The sequence below is a fragment of the Atta cephalotes genome, assembly GCF_000143395.1.
Source record: "Atta cephalotes unplaced genomic scaffold scaffold00076, whole genome shotgun sequence".
NCBI classification, from domain to species: Eukaryota; Metazoa; Arthropoda; class Insecta; order Hymenoptera; family Formicidae; genus Atta; species Atta cephalotes.
Window position 1 is genome coordinate 781,632 of NW_012130140.1, and position 14,400 is coordinate 796,031.

At 34.9% G+C, this 14,400-nt stretch overlaps 1 protein-coding gene across 1 annotated transcript in view; it reads right to left on the reverse strand.

Moving 5' to 3' along the window:
- LOC105624380 (cubilin-like) overlaps positions 1-14,400 on the reverse strand; it is a 102,435-nt gene that overhangs the window by 68,832 nt on the left and 19,203 nt on the right. The window contains 1 exon segment of the mRNA XM_012205745.1: positions 10,389-10,569. Coding sequence (XP_012061135.1) covers positions 10,389-10,569 — 181 coding nt within the window.

Consider the following 14,400-nt stretch of genomic DNA (forward strand, 5'->3'; position numbering starts at 1 on the left):
GAGAGAGAGAGAGAGATTGCAGATTTTAAAATGATTATACGGCTTACAAATGGTGTGTTTCATGGAAAACAATCCAATATACTCCGTATTTTATTTTCGTAATAACATTGCTTATATTTCTTATTCAAGAGATGTTGAATATCAAAGAACACCGACGAATAATTAAATTGAACGTATCCAGAGTAATATTTTTGTCTTGTAATAAATAAAAATGTTTTACTTTTTAATATATTCGTTTTATTTTTATATTCATATTGTACGTGGCATGCATATAATATTTTTTAATCGATTAATAGATATAATTAATCAGTCGTAAACATTATATGCAAATAACAATCATATAATGTAAAATAAATATAATATGAGAGAAATAATAGATATGTTCTTTCTTGTATAATATATAGTATAGATATTTATTACTATACGATACTTTAATACATTTATTGTTGACACGTTCAACAAAGCAATTGTCGGAACTATTCCTTATCAATTTTTATGGATCTTATACACAGTTACAAAATCTATCAAAATCAATGAGGATATATACGTTGTAGAGCAAATAAAAAAATTAAACTTACAGGTTTTTATCTGCTCATCTCAGAAATTGAAACAACTCCTTAATCGGATTTTTTTCATTTTCAGTAAATATCTTTCAATATTTTCGAAAAATATTAACTGTTACTAAGAGTATAAAATACCAATGAAACTTTTATGTAAATCATTTTTTCGAGATTTTTTTCAAAATCTCATTGTTCGTTCGAAAATATTTACTGAAGTTGTCTATTATTTTCAAGAGATTATTTGCTTCTCCTAAAAGACCCTTGAGATAAGCAACATTTCTACAACATATTTGAAATCCATCAAAATCAGTGAGAGACAATGTTGCGGATTTTTTGTAAGATAAATCATTGTTATCGTTCTTTTTAAGTTAAGTTAAAGTTTGTATGTGCTAATAAACTCACATAATAATTTAATTTGTGAATAAGTTATTACATAGTACAATCAGATTTAATTACAATTAGAATTAATTCCTTTCAAAAAATTGTTTTACAGTTTTACTGTCAGATACAATTATTATTGCTAACATCACGTTTGATCCAGCTATAAATTTCGAATTTTGCATCGATATGATCCAACATCAAGCCTTGATGAATCAAATTTTGCCGAAGCGGACCAGAGCCAAACAGAATCAAGTGATTCATGAAGGAAACGCGTATTGGAAACCAGAGCGAATGAAAGGTCAAAGCTCGAATAGCGGATCGCGCGTGCATTTAAGTATGCAAAGGATCCGCGTAAGGGATGAAATGGCTTGTGAAGAAGCTGTGCGGGTCGCCGAGCGAACAACCAGACGAGGAATGAACGCAGACGTCGAGATGCGAAGATACGAAGAGATTGCGGAATGTGGAATGTGGCACCGCGGCTTGGAGGTCGCGGGAACGGGGTTGCGGGAGGTTGTACGTAGACTCTCTGGGGCGAGATCTTCTGAATTATTCATTCCGAGAGCGATGCGAGAGAAAAAAATGACTGCGATGGAACTCGCGCAATCAAAAGACCGACGCTCCGTTAATTCGCGTTTCGCACCCCCTTCTGTATTTTGCACGTGCCACTCATGAAAGGGCGGGATGGTTAATCATCGCATATACTACCTATGCAATGTTACAGAAATGGCGGAGACGAATCAAGGAAAGCGACACGTGAAGCGGTCGTGACTCTAGCCTCGGAAATTGGAAACTGTCCCACGAACGGAATAACGAATGCCTGCGCTTTGGCCCCCTGATGGAAAGTAAACATCACTGTGAGATGCTACGCGTTACGTCAACAGAACGTACGCGATGAAATGCGAATTTAAATAATGGCCGCAAGGAGATGACGAGGACATTGTTGAAAAATTGCATGGTATTGTTGAAAAAGGCAACTGCCAGGTGATGGATGTGATGGATGACGCAGAATCAGAAAAACAAAAAATTTCGAGAATATGCAATAAATAAATCTATCTCAGTTATTACGACTTATTACGCAATATGCCAATACCAGAACATAACTTTTAAGATTCTTTTCAATGTTATCTTCATCCAGCAAGAGAGGTACGAAATATTTTTAAATATATATTACACCTTAAATAAAACGTAAATTATAAAATTAGGCATTATAGACAATGTTGAATGCTCTGGGAAAAAATGGTATTAAACTAATCGCGTAAAGTGGCCTTTCATTGGAGACATCGCGGAAAGCACTTCACTTTATACGACATTTCACTAAAGCGACCCGGTTGCATATTTTAAAAGTATTAGAGACAGAAAATAAATGTTAACGAGAAAAGCATTTCAATGTCTAGAGATCATTATATCAATATTTTAAAAAGAAATTAAATATGTTATATTCTACAATGTAATATATACAAAATGATTATTGATGTTATATATACAAAAAAAAATATCGATATCAATTAACTTTTTTAATATTGTTTTTTATTTCATACGTTTATCTTGTTACAATAGAACATTTCAATTTTTAATTTTATTTATTTTCGTTTTACGAATAATTGTAAATAGAAAGTCGGAATATAAACATTTGTCATTAAACTAATATGTATGTCACAAATAATCGTTTCTAGAATAGAATTATTTTCTTTTTACATATACTAAATATTTCTTAACTGAGTTTAACTGAGTTTTACACGATTATGTTGTGTATTAGAATATGATTACATGATCTCCATATTCGTATTACCATTAATGGTGAATGTTGAATGTTTCTTGGCTGAATAAAGAAAACCTCATGTTCTTCTTTCCAACAGTTAGTGGCACCATTCATTTCCGAAGCAAAGTTTGTTTACCTGATAACTTCCGCGATCGTTCGACGACTGCCGTCATATTGAATATTTCATGAAGTCAACGTTGTTGCATTTATGATAATTGAAAGTACTATCGACAAGACTTTGAATTTAATATACGTAATACTTATTATTTTAATGAGTATTCAAATAACTATTCTGATAATATTAGTATAGAAAGTAATGATAAAAGTTTAACGATGATATTGTTCGCATAAATTTTCTACAAATTAAATAATCCCAAATATCTATTATGCATTCTTAATTCTAATTTTTTTTTACATTAAGCGTTATAAAAAGAATAATCTAAGAAAAGAAAAAAGTAATTTAAGAAGAAGAAACAAAGAAAGTACATTATGCAATTAAAAAGAATTCTATAGTGATTACTAGGACATCTTTTCTCCTCTTGAACGTTTTTCTCCTAAGGGCTTAAAAACCTGTAATTCTGATATGACAGTGGACTCTACAAAAGGAAGAACAAAGATATCTCGACAGTCATGTCTAACCGCTACGAATCTAAAGAGCAAAGTTTTCGTCCGACGAGTTCAATCCTATCTCTCTTGTTCGTGGAAAGTTGAAATATTCATGACAATTAAAAAGAAACTTCGAATACCGAATTCAGTCGATATGTTTTACAGCTTCACCTCGGTGCTTTCGCGACTCTATCCAGCATTTTGTCTGTTACTTCATACAGTTTTGTACGACACAGTTGTGTAACTTCCGGCTAATTTAATCTTTGAGTACAAAGTCAAATGATGATGGACAGAGCACGCATGAAGCGAAAAGACTCAAAACTAAACCTCTCATAGTTGAGCCTCGAGGTAGATAGACGACAAACCGTTCTCAATTGTCACAGCTCATAATTCAGGAATTTCATCTCGCACATAATTAATCTCAGCAGTTACGCCACCAACAAGTAATTCCTAACGGCTCAGCCGCTAGGTATTCGGCACGAGCCATTACGAAAGCCAATGCTACAATGTTCCACGCTACTGTCCGCTACCTCCGCCACAAACTGGAGGTTTCCTCTCCTTCCGGAGTAGCCGCGCGTTTCCGTGTACGAAACAACGGCGCCATCCTGTACGTCTTTAGACGTCCGCATTGCTGCATACCATGCCAAGATAGCTCGCTGACGACCACCTTGCGTGAAATTGCACTGAACAAAGATTCACGTAATTCGATAGTTCTTAGCGAACTAAAAAAAACATATGAAGCTTCTCTTTGGTCATTTACTGATACAATCGAATAACATTTGCGAATATCGTGTGAAACTGTTTAATTTACAAATATTTCTTGATTATTAAAACTGAAATGCATTTAGCGTTTTTATCGCTGATTGTGAGAATAAAATACAATCAATGGCACAAAAGCGTTGCACCGTCAGCAGTTCTCTGAAAGAACCCAGTTATTAAAAATTAAAGTTATATTTTAAAAGTACATTATATGCGTTAAAATGCATTTCCTTAGAATTAGTATGATATTCAATCATCATTATTATTAATTATATTTGTCGTTAAACTTTCTACGAGATTTTTTATTAGAGTCTGGAATAAGAACTTTCAAATCTTCCGAATGTACAAGATAATTGTTTTAAAGTAAATATTTGTTTTTCTCTTCATCTTCATAATTGACTATATTCCATATATGAGTTCTATGAGGTCGTGACAAAAAATAAGTGTTTAGCGGAGGGCTCTTACAATCATACATACACACATTTTTATGTATTATTTTACAAGCATCAATAGGAGGAGCGATCCGTGGCACGGTTTCAAAAGGTGCTCTGTTCGGTGTTTCTGATCGCGAATCGAAATCTTACTTGCTTTGTCAGCGCTGAATTTACCGCATGCCGGTCGTCTCACTGTTGCAGTCGTCAGTTTCGCGGCTTTCTGATCTACAAGACTCGGGTGATTTCGGGAAACACGACGAGAACGAACGAGAAATCGGGAATTGACGGGAATCAATTCACGAAAATTGGCATTCGAGTTTTGACCATGCCACGGAGAACCTCCGCTCTCTTTTCAGTTTTATAGCGTTTTCTCTTGGGATACACTGAGTGTAACCTCGCACTATATCAGTTGCGTGTAAGTGCAGCATGAATACTGCACTACAAAACTACTGTACATACAACATAGGTCTACATTACTTCATGCTATCGTGTTTAATTCTGTTGCCGGTTGACTTCCATTTTCAAATTTTTAATGTCATACTGGTTCTACATCGTCTCTTTGAGATCATGTAGTAAAACCTCACTTCGTGCATAAAATTTGCACTATAGCCACGGAGAAACACGTTATACTGAATGAGTTCGCCTAGCCATCAACCAAGGAAACACGCTACACTGTCTGAGTGTTGCACTGAGGCGATAGTGCAGCCAAGAGAAAACGCTATTAGAAAAACCTCAGAGCCAAACGCGATACAAGACGACGTTCTTAGATGTTACCGCGTGTCCGCGATCCGAGTGACTCAAGGAATATTTCTCAAGCGATGTCACCTGATGATCCGAGATAACGATCTCGAGGCGTTGTCAGAAATCAGGTTAACTGGCCCAAGCGATAGTTCCAAGGCGTTGCCAGTTGTAAGAGGTTACGAACATTTATGCGAGTATATCTGCAATTCACGAACATTGAAGTGACAGTTATCCGAATTACACAGACTTGTAATGTGAAAATTGTACTTAGTTATTGTGAACATTAACTCATTCCATATTCCTATAAATGACAATATAAATATCTATCGATAATTACATAATCAAATGAAGACTAGTATTTTCAAATTTAGATCCGAAGATTAGGAAAACTGGCTTACCGTGACATCATTTTCATATTTGTGAAAATTTCGTAAAAACGTTTTTAAAAATGTTTTGTGGAAAGTATAAAAACAAGCTATAATCAATAATAATTGTGTGATTGGACACCACATTAATAATGCATTTTAATATAATAATAAACTTTTAAAATAAACTTTTTTAATGTACTAGTTTCTTTCGAGAAAAACTACTAACAATGCTCTTGTACCACTGACCGTGTAATAAATTGATGACAAAATTAATGTGTTACAATTATCTTAAAAAGTGGCTTATATAAAAAAAAATTACTCATTGCATTCGCGAAACCCGACCGCGTGCATCGTGCTCATTTAATAGTTAGAACCCGGGGGTATCCATTAGAAGATCCTTAGTTCGCTTGGAAACTTGAAGCAGTATCTCTTGCTCGTATATAACTCGTAGGGAAAGCGGCTTACTATCGGCGCCCCTGGATATAAAGCCGAAGTTTCCTCTCTTCTCCGAGGGATTTTCTAAGCTTTAGGACATGTACTAGGCGGCACTCTGTAAACGATCGCCATGCGCCTCGTGCGCCATATTAATAAGGCCATCTACATAGGCAACTTAATATTGGACTCGCGGCACGCGATCCCGGACGATCCTTAGAAGTAAAAACGATTTATGACCGCGGACGGCAAAGGATTTGTAAATAGAATCTCGCTCAAAACGAGTGTACTCGGAGGAAGCGCGTGCGTGCTTCGCATAAACGGCAGAGTCGCGCACGCTGTGTAAAGAACTCAACTAACTTCCGTTTTTATGAAAATATTAATCTGCACGGCATAATCTATTCGGTCATACAAACTATAATAAACGTGGAAAAGAACCGTAGGAGTAAGATTTTTCTTCATTATATTCTCCAACAAGTTTCAATGAGATTTAATAAAAATACCCAAGAGAATTGACTTTGGCAGCACTCCCGTTCTAATTGTAAGCTCTTCGGAAAATTCTTTTCAATTAACTACAAGTATTAAGCACATTTAATTAAAGAAAGATATCGAATAAAAAAGTCGCAAATAAAAAAGTTTTGAAAAAAAATATATGTTTTATTTATTTTTTTTTTTTGATAGTTGAAAATGTTAGCAGCAAAAGAATCAATACGAAATGATAGATAGAGAAATTTGAAGTCAAGCAATCTAATATACAAATTTAAATACAATCAACGTACAGAGAACATTGCTATTAGGTGAGCTCCGTCTGGGTTGCGTCTAAATTAGTGAGTAACAATCGATTCTCTAGAGATAAAGTTCCTGAGGGATACTTCGACAGTAGCCGTAGGCGAGCATTCGAAAACCAACCGCAGAAATTTCAGACGGTCTGTAACTGACGATGAGATGTGTAACTGCCGAAATAACCGCTCGAGTGATTTGTACGAGCAGCGCATAGGCGTCTACATTTCGCGTAGCGTTGCGCATTACTGGATTGTTTGCCATGCATTTCCAACAGTCCGTCTTGTCTGTCGGAAGTTCCACTGGTCGACGTGACCCCAACGCAGTTCAATGCATAATGCGCGACAGCAGAAATTCCGCTCTGAGCATTTGCATACGTAAACGCCGCGGGCATCTGTAGCGATTATCGCCAAAGCGCGCTACAATAATCGGGAATCGGTTGACAGCTAAAGCGATCGACGCTCTTGGACAGATCGATCATGAGTGTAGAGTTCGTAATGCGATGTTAAAAATATCTTTTGAACGTCACGATGGCACTTCTCGGATCGAATCGACACACTCAGTGATATTACATTTTCCCGAAATGGATAACGGATTTAGTGGAAGGAAAGTGCAACCAGAAGTTCACAAAAAGTGTAAAGATTCATATTCCGTTTGTAGGAAGGAAAACGAGTTCGGTGGAGAAAATAAAACCTGTTCTAACCATAGCGACACGTCCCGTTGTATTCGGAGCAGCAACTCCTTTCTCATCGTTATAACTTCCTCCTTCCTGAACTCGCAACCCCCCTGCACGCTATTCCGCTACTCTTCCCGTTTCCGCATAACTTCACCACGGTGCGTGCTAAGTTACTGTACTCTATACCAATCGGTAAACCTTAACGTGCGACGCATTTTCAACAAATTCCTCAAACAATTTCGAAATTTAGTGCATGGGCGTGCGTTTAAATCTCATTAACCACCGGAGGAATCGCATGTCGAATTCTGGTTCTCCAGACGCCGAGAACGACGCGCAACATGGGTATTTCGCTATAAGCGAAAGGGGTAACGCGAAAGGGGTTGACGCAGTGGAATGTACATCGTAGTGGCAGCGGTGTCGCGGCCTGGGAAACACTGTTGTCCCGGTGCATCCCACGTTACGGTTGCAATCGAGCTGGCAGATACTGCGGGCGAGTGTCAAGGGAACAAGCCGCGCGACCGTCGTGCAATCAGGCACGCCACAACCTGCTGTGTGATGCAACGGAAGTGGAAGAGGGTACCTATACCTTTACTATGTTGCCGTGGGACTTGACGCGCGGCGAATATAAGCAACGAGCTTCGAGCTCACGAAGAAAGACGCCTTAGCATCACGACTATACAAAATATTTTTTAATCAAAATAAGTACTCCTATTTAAAAGAAAATATACATAGAAAATTATACTGGCAATATTATATAATAATTTTTAATATAAAATAGTAAAAATGTACAATATGGTAGAACTTGAAAAGATTTTTAAAATGTTCAAAATTACAAAACTTTAAAGAATAATGTGTGTGTTTAATGTATATAATTCACATTAAAATATATATTTTATGTCCGACTTTCGTTTTTGCTAAAGATTCTACGTTAAATTCCTACCTATAATAAATTGTGGTACAGGTGAAGTAAACGTCTTGCTGCAACGGACTTGCGCTCGTTTTGGATCCTAAAACACTGCATTCAGGCGCAACGTAAATTCTAGAAGAACGTAGAAGCACGAGAAATCCCCGACGAATGTACATAGATTATTAAAGTAAAGCTAGATTTAAAGCGCATTTAGTCGTTTTGGAGAATGTCAACTCGCCATCTAATTTCCTATATTTTCCTTCATATTACAATTACGACTTCTGCAAATATCTCTTGGTCATTATTACAATAGCATATAGTTTCCGAATGTACGTGGTTAGAATTAACGCCGAGTTGTCGTCAGGAAGTTGAAAAGAATCTACATTAAATTCTATTTGGTTGGCGTTAACTTCCTCTTACGGGTAACGAAACAGTTTGCAAGTTTTGTCAAGCCACTCTAGCAATGCACGATTTACACGTGCACCACTATTACACTTTCCCCTAGGTAACAGAAGTACGTAACGCGCTACAAATTGGCTACTACCCTCTACCTTGCTCAAGCACTACCGGGACTTGCGCCATAAGTCACCTTACTCGTTTCTCGCTCCACCCTCACCTTGGGACGAATCGCATCTCGAATTCAATTTCACGAAATGGTCATTACGTCACAAATTTCTAAGTGTTTTCGTAAAACTATTGGAACGTAAAATAACTGAAGAAGCCAATTTTAATTCCCTCGTCTTGCTAAGCGTTACTCTTAATTAATAAATCCTTGACAAAGAATTTCAATAACGTTCGATACTGATTTAGCTTGCTTTATTAAAAAAAAGAAATATTTTTATTCACATAAATTCGCATTTAGAGGCCAATTCTTGAAAAAGGATTAATCGGTGACCAATACGAAGAATTTAATCACAGTTAATAGAAAATTAATGAAGCGGACGAGCGTTGGAAAAGAAACTCTTGCTATAACTTTACTTTCCGCCAGTTATAGCGGAACCCCAAACGCTCTTAAAATCTTATTACTGTGTCTCAAAGATTTCTCCACTCTCAAGCACTGAATTTTAGTAAACGACCATGCGCAAAGATATTTCACTCGAAATTCCCTCGAGTACAATTTTCTGAAGAAAATATTACAAGTATAATCTATGTAATTTACAAAAATAAAAATCGGGAACAGATTGCATTATCGGCTAAATTATAGGAGTAAATGAATATTCGCAATAATTTTGATTAAAAATTGATGAAAACGCATCGTCATTACAAATTACGTTTGTTGGACACGTTCTTAACTCTGATCATTAGCAAGTTATAGAAATCAACATCATTCAGTTCATTAGTCATAATATGCAATGCTAGAAATTCTGGCACACCTTCTGTACATTTCCTTAATGTATGTAGGTATATGTTTATATTCACGTTATATCGCTATAATTTAACATACGGAACGTGGCCGTATTCCATTGGCGGTAGACAACCGCGAATAGACTCTACCGGACAACGGAAGGCCTGAATTAGGTGCATGACAAATCGCTCTGCATGGATAATTTATCTGTTAACATAATGCTGTCTGCCAGTGCTGAGCATAGCGAAACAGCTTGTCTAATTATAATTTACGAAATATGAATATATGATATTACGCGAGAATGAAAACCATAAAAATTATATGAGTATACAAAATTTATACATATCGCGTTGCAATTATATGCTAAGATAGTGTAATTAAAGAACAGAAATAAATATTAAAAATTGATATTTATTTCACATTACTCGAAGAGTGTACGTGTAATAATACATAGTATTTGTAGAAGACTATACAAATTTTAAAATATACTAATGTAATAGTTTCCTATTCAATATATATCTAATAAATAGAAATTAATATTACGTATTGTATTTTATCATAATGATTTTTATTATTCATTGATATGCAAAAAGAAATAACAAGTTTTTAATATTCACTTCTCAAAATATGGATTACTTACTCGGGCCAAATACGACGAATGTTGAATTGATGAAACGTTAAAACAACAATTTCATCTGGATGACCAATGAATGTATACAGAAGGCAATCGATATTCGGTGGATATCGTTTTGGAAAATCAGGAGATGTAAAAGTGCCACCTTGAGGTCTGTCCGAGCTGCTGTATACAACACAAGAACAACCTGTAAAAAAAAATATGTCATATAGACATCGTATATGACAAACAAGAAAGTTAGGAAAAATAACACAATGCACATAGAAAGATGAAGTAATGGAATATTTCAACAATATTCGACAACGTCGAATCGTATCAACACTGCAAGCTTCGTTTGATGTGTTCTCGTTCCGAATGATTTTAATGTAGAGATATCGGGTCTTGTCGATAATGAAATTCACTATCTGACATTGCTTGCAGGATGAAGGACGGGGGTTCGCAAGAGAAAAGTTTTCTTATTTCCAAAATGAAGTTGTCGCGCCTCGCATCGATCTAACGTCTTCGCTTTCGTGCTACCAGCCGTGTCGAATGCCAAACTCAAAGAATTAAATTAAAGTTTGATTTTTCAGGGAGGAAAAATTCTACGGAGAGAAGCACATAATAATTCACGCGGTAAATGTCATCCTCGACAACGAGTCAGTTGTACAATTAAAAATAAGCAATTAAATAAATTCTTAATGATACATCACAACCATTTTCCGAACGGTTCGTACGTGATCGGCATCGACATGATATAGAAATGACAAGACATAAATTTACTCCATGTATCCGGCAGATCAGACGGCGAATGATTAAGCAAGCCGATAATTTATAGAGGAGTCGTTGCAAAGGCCAGCCGACATAGCTCCTATTATCCGAGAAGCCGTGACTCGCACAACTGGGAATCGCGAAAATTTAATTTCCTGTTTTTCAATTAACTTTTACGTTAGTCGGGCACAACGGGTCTTCTCGGCGAGCAGACACACAGGAGAATGCAAAGACCCGTCGTATCTATGGTTAAATAATGGCATGACACTTGAGTTATACCGCCGGTACAAAAGCCCGAACATTCTCGACCAGTTTTATGCTTTGGGGACTCTATTGTATCCCGTAACTCGCCGTAATGCGGAGGGAGTGATTCTCTTTTTTTATTTCACAGAGGTATGTGTACCGAGCTGTGTAATATACCGGTTTATTGTGCGCCCATTGTTGTAGAAAATAAAGCGATTCAGGGTGTAGAGCCGACTGTATAGGCAAGAAGTTGAAATTCGACTGTGGTGCAAATGCTATGAGACTTTCAGCATTCATAAAAAAGCGAGACATTTCGCAATCTTCTTAACAAAAAAAGATAATAACGCCTAAATTTTTCGAAAATTACATATTATCCGTTTTGTTTATATTATATATTTTAATTCGTATAAAACAATAAGAAGAATTAGGATTTGTATCCTATTATGAAAAGAAAGAAACATATTGTACGTATATAATGTATTCGAATATGACGAAACTAATTTCAATGTGAAATATAATAAAATAATATAAATTTATTGTAATATAATATCTTTTATAGATAATAATATGGCAGAGCGCAAAATCGTGCTAATGGGAAGAGAAATGTGAATCATTATGTAGTATCACGTTAATGCGAATACAATCATTTATCCAAGATAATATCACCATCGCTACCCTCACGATTCGTCTCTGTCGGTGCGCTAGTGCTTTGCAATGATTATTCTGGCTGAAACGATCCATTAGCAAGCATTCGTTCGGTACGGCAAGACTAATGCAAACAAAGCAATTTATAAGGATAGTGACGCAATTAATCAGTCTTTCGAAAAAGCGAGACACAAAGGGAAGGAAGTTGTGCGCCAAAGAAAGAACATATCACGTTTCGCGCGCAGCGAATTAATAGCTCTACGAGCCACAAGTTAGAAGGGTCTTTAGTAAATTAGCAAAAACAATATGTTCTTTTTGTTTCTTTCTCCATTCTGATATTTTATCCTTCTCTTAACTATAGCGATCATTTTTTTAATCTTTCATTATCCTACTTTTCTTCTTTCTGTATATTATCTTTTGTTCTTATTTTATTTTTCATCAACCCGCTTTCGTTACAGAAAGTTTTTACAACTGAAAAGACATCCAAGCATGTGAAAAATATTAGTGATGTTGGAATTTATTTGTCTTATTATCTTCATAAAATACGCTGTAACATTTACAATTTTCTAGTGCCTAACATCAATGCTATTCATTTCGCTTTGTGCTACCTACTTTGAGAGTAAAAGTATTCATACAAAGAAATTTGTTATAAAAAAAGTCTTATTTATAGAAAATAAATATTAATTAGCAATTTTATACAATGAATATATACATTCTGTTCTAATATAAACAACGAGCTTCGCATGCATTCCTTTTATTTTAGAAGCTAAATTTCTCGTCTACTTACGAATACTTTTTGAATATTCAAACAATACACTTTTTAATTTTCACTTATTTTTCAGATGATATATTAGGTGTAGTAAAAAGAAATCCATTATTTTTGCATGAAATTTAATGGAAAAATAATGAATTTCTTTTTACTACACCTAATATTTTATATAATTAATAGACATCTTTTATATATATATAAGAAACATTTTAAGAAACATACAGTCTATTTTATTCTTTATGAATGAATTGTTAATTATTCAACAAGAAATAATCCTCAATTAAACGTCGAATTGACATCAAATTAATGAAATCATCGTATTTATATCGTATATAAATTCGATGTCTCATTTCTCGCTGGATAATGTTTACTTTTTAAAAATAAGGTTTTTTTAAAAAATATTTTCTCTGTACGAATGCTTTTTGCGCTCACTTTTGTGTATATACACAAAAAAATTTTCAACAAATATTATATGTGCATGAATAAATAGTTACCTATCTATATTTTCCTATCTATCCTATCTATATTTTCTACTATTAATAAAATGCTCTAAATAAAAATATTCGCGTTATAAAAAAATAATAAATTATTTCTATTGTAATAATGAAAAATTAATTACAAACACAATTAAAGAGAAAAATCGAAATAAATCACCGAGCTAAAAAATTAAACGGAATCAATTACTGTTTCCGTATTAATAATGTCGCATCGTAGAGAAAAGTAGAATGTCAGAGACATAAAATTGCTTGCACAGCCACTTCCTCATGACGGAACTGTCCGAGAAACCTAAAGAATATTTTAAATGACGTACTAATTCTCCTCATATATTACACATGTATGTTAACGTACAATACTTGCTGAGAACAGCATGTACGATGTTAAAAACGACTATTGCTCTTAGCTGCTGAAGTGAGGTGTCAGACCGCTTGAAAATACTCGGAGACATCATTGTTCAGTCACGTTCACTGGCACTGACTCAAGCCAGGTTGCACTTTATTTATAATGTACTTTGCAATAGTTACAGAGGAAAGAGCAATAGACTTTTTTGCAAACGAGGAAAAACGTGTATACAATTAGACTTGCAAGTATATTCGTGATATAGGAATAATTAACATGCGGCGATTGTTTATACATTGACATGTACACCTGCATGAATATCGATTAGCCATAATATACATATGAGGTTTATAAAATTAATCGCTCTCACGCACACATGAATGTCAAGAAGCATCATAAAAGATTTATATTTTATACAAAAATAAAAATATTTTATTTAAAAAACGAAAATGGAAGAAATTATATTATAATAAAAAATATTACTTTTATCTAAATTATGCCAACAGAAAAAAAAAATATATATATATACAGGGTGTCTGATAATTGTTCTGACGGAATTCGTGGACATGTAGAGGGGACTAAACTGAGACGGAAAGTCCTCTACTATTTTGCAATTTTCGCAACATTTAATAAGACATTTAATAAGATTAATTGCTAAACATTGCCGAAATTTTTGGTTTTTAATAATTTTTTTACTCAAGTACCATCAACTTTATAGAAAAACTGCAAGAGATGAAAATTGTTTATTTTCTTCTCATAGAACTCTAGAATTTTNTA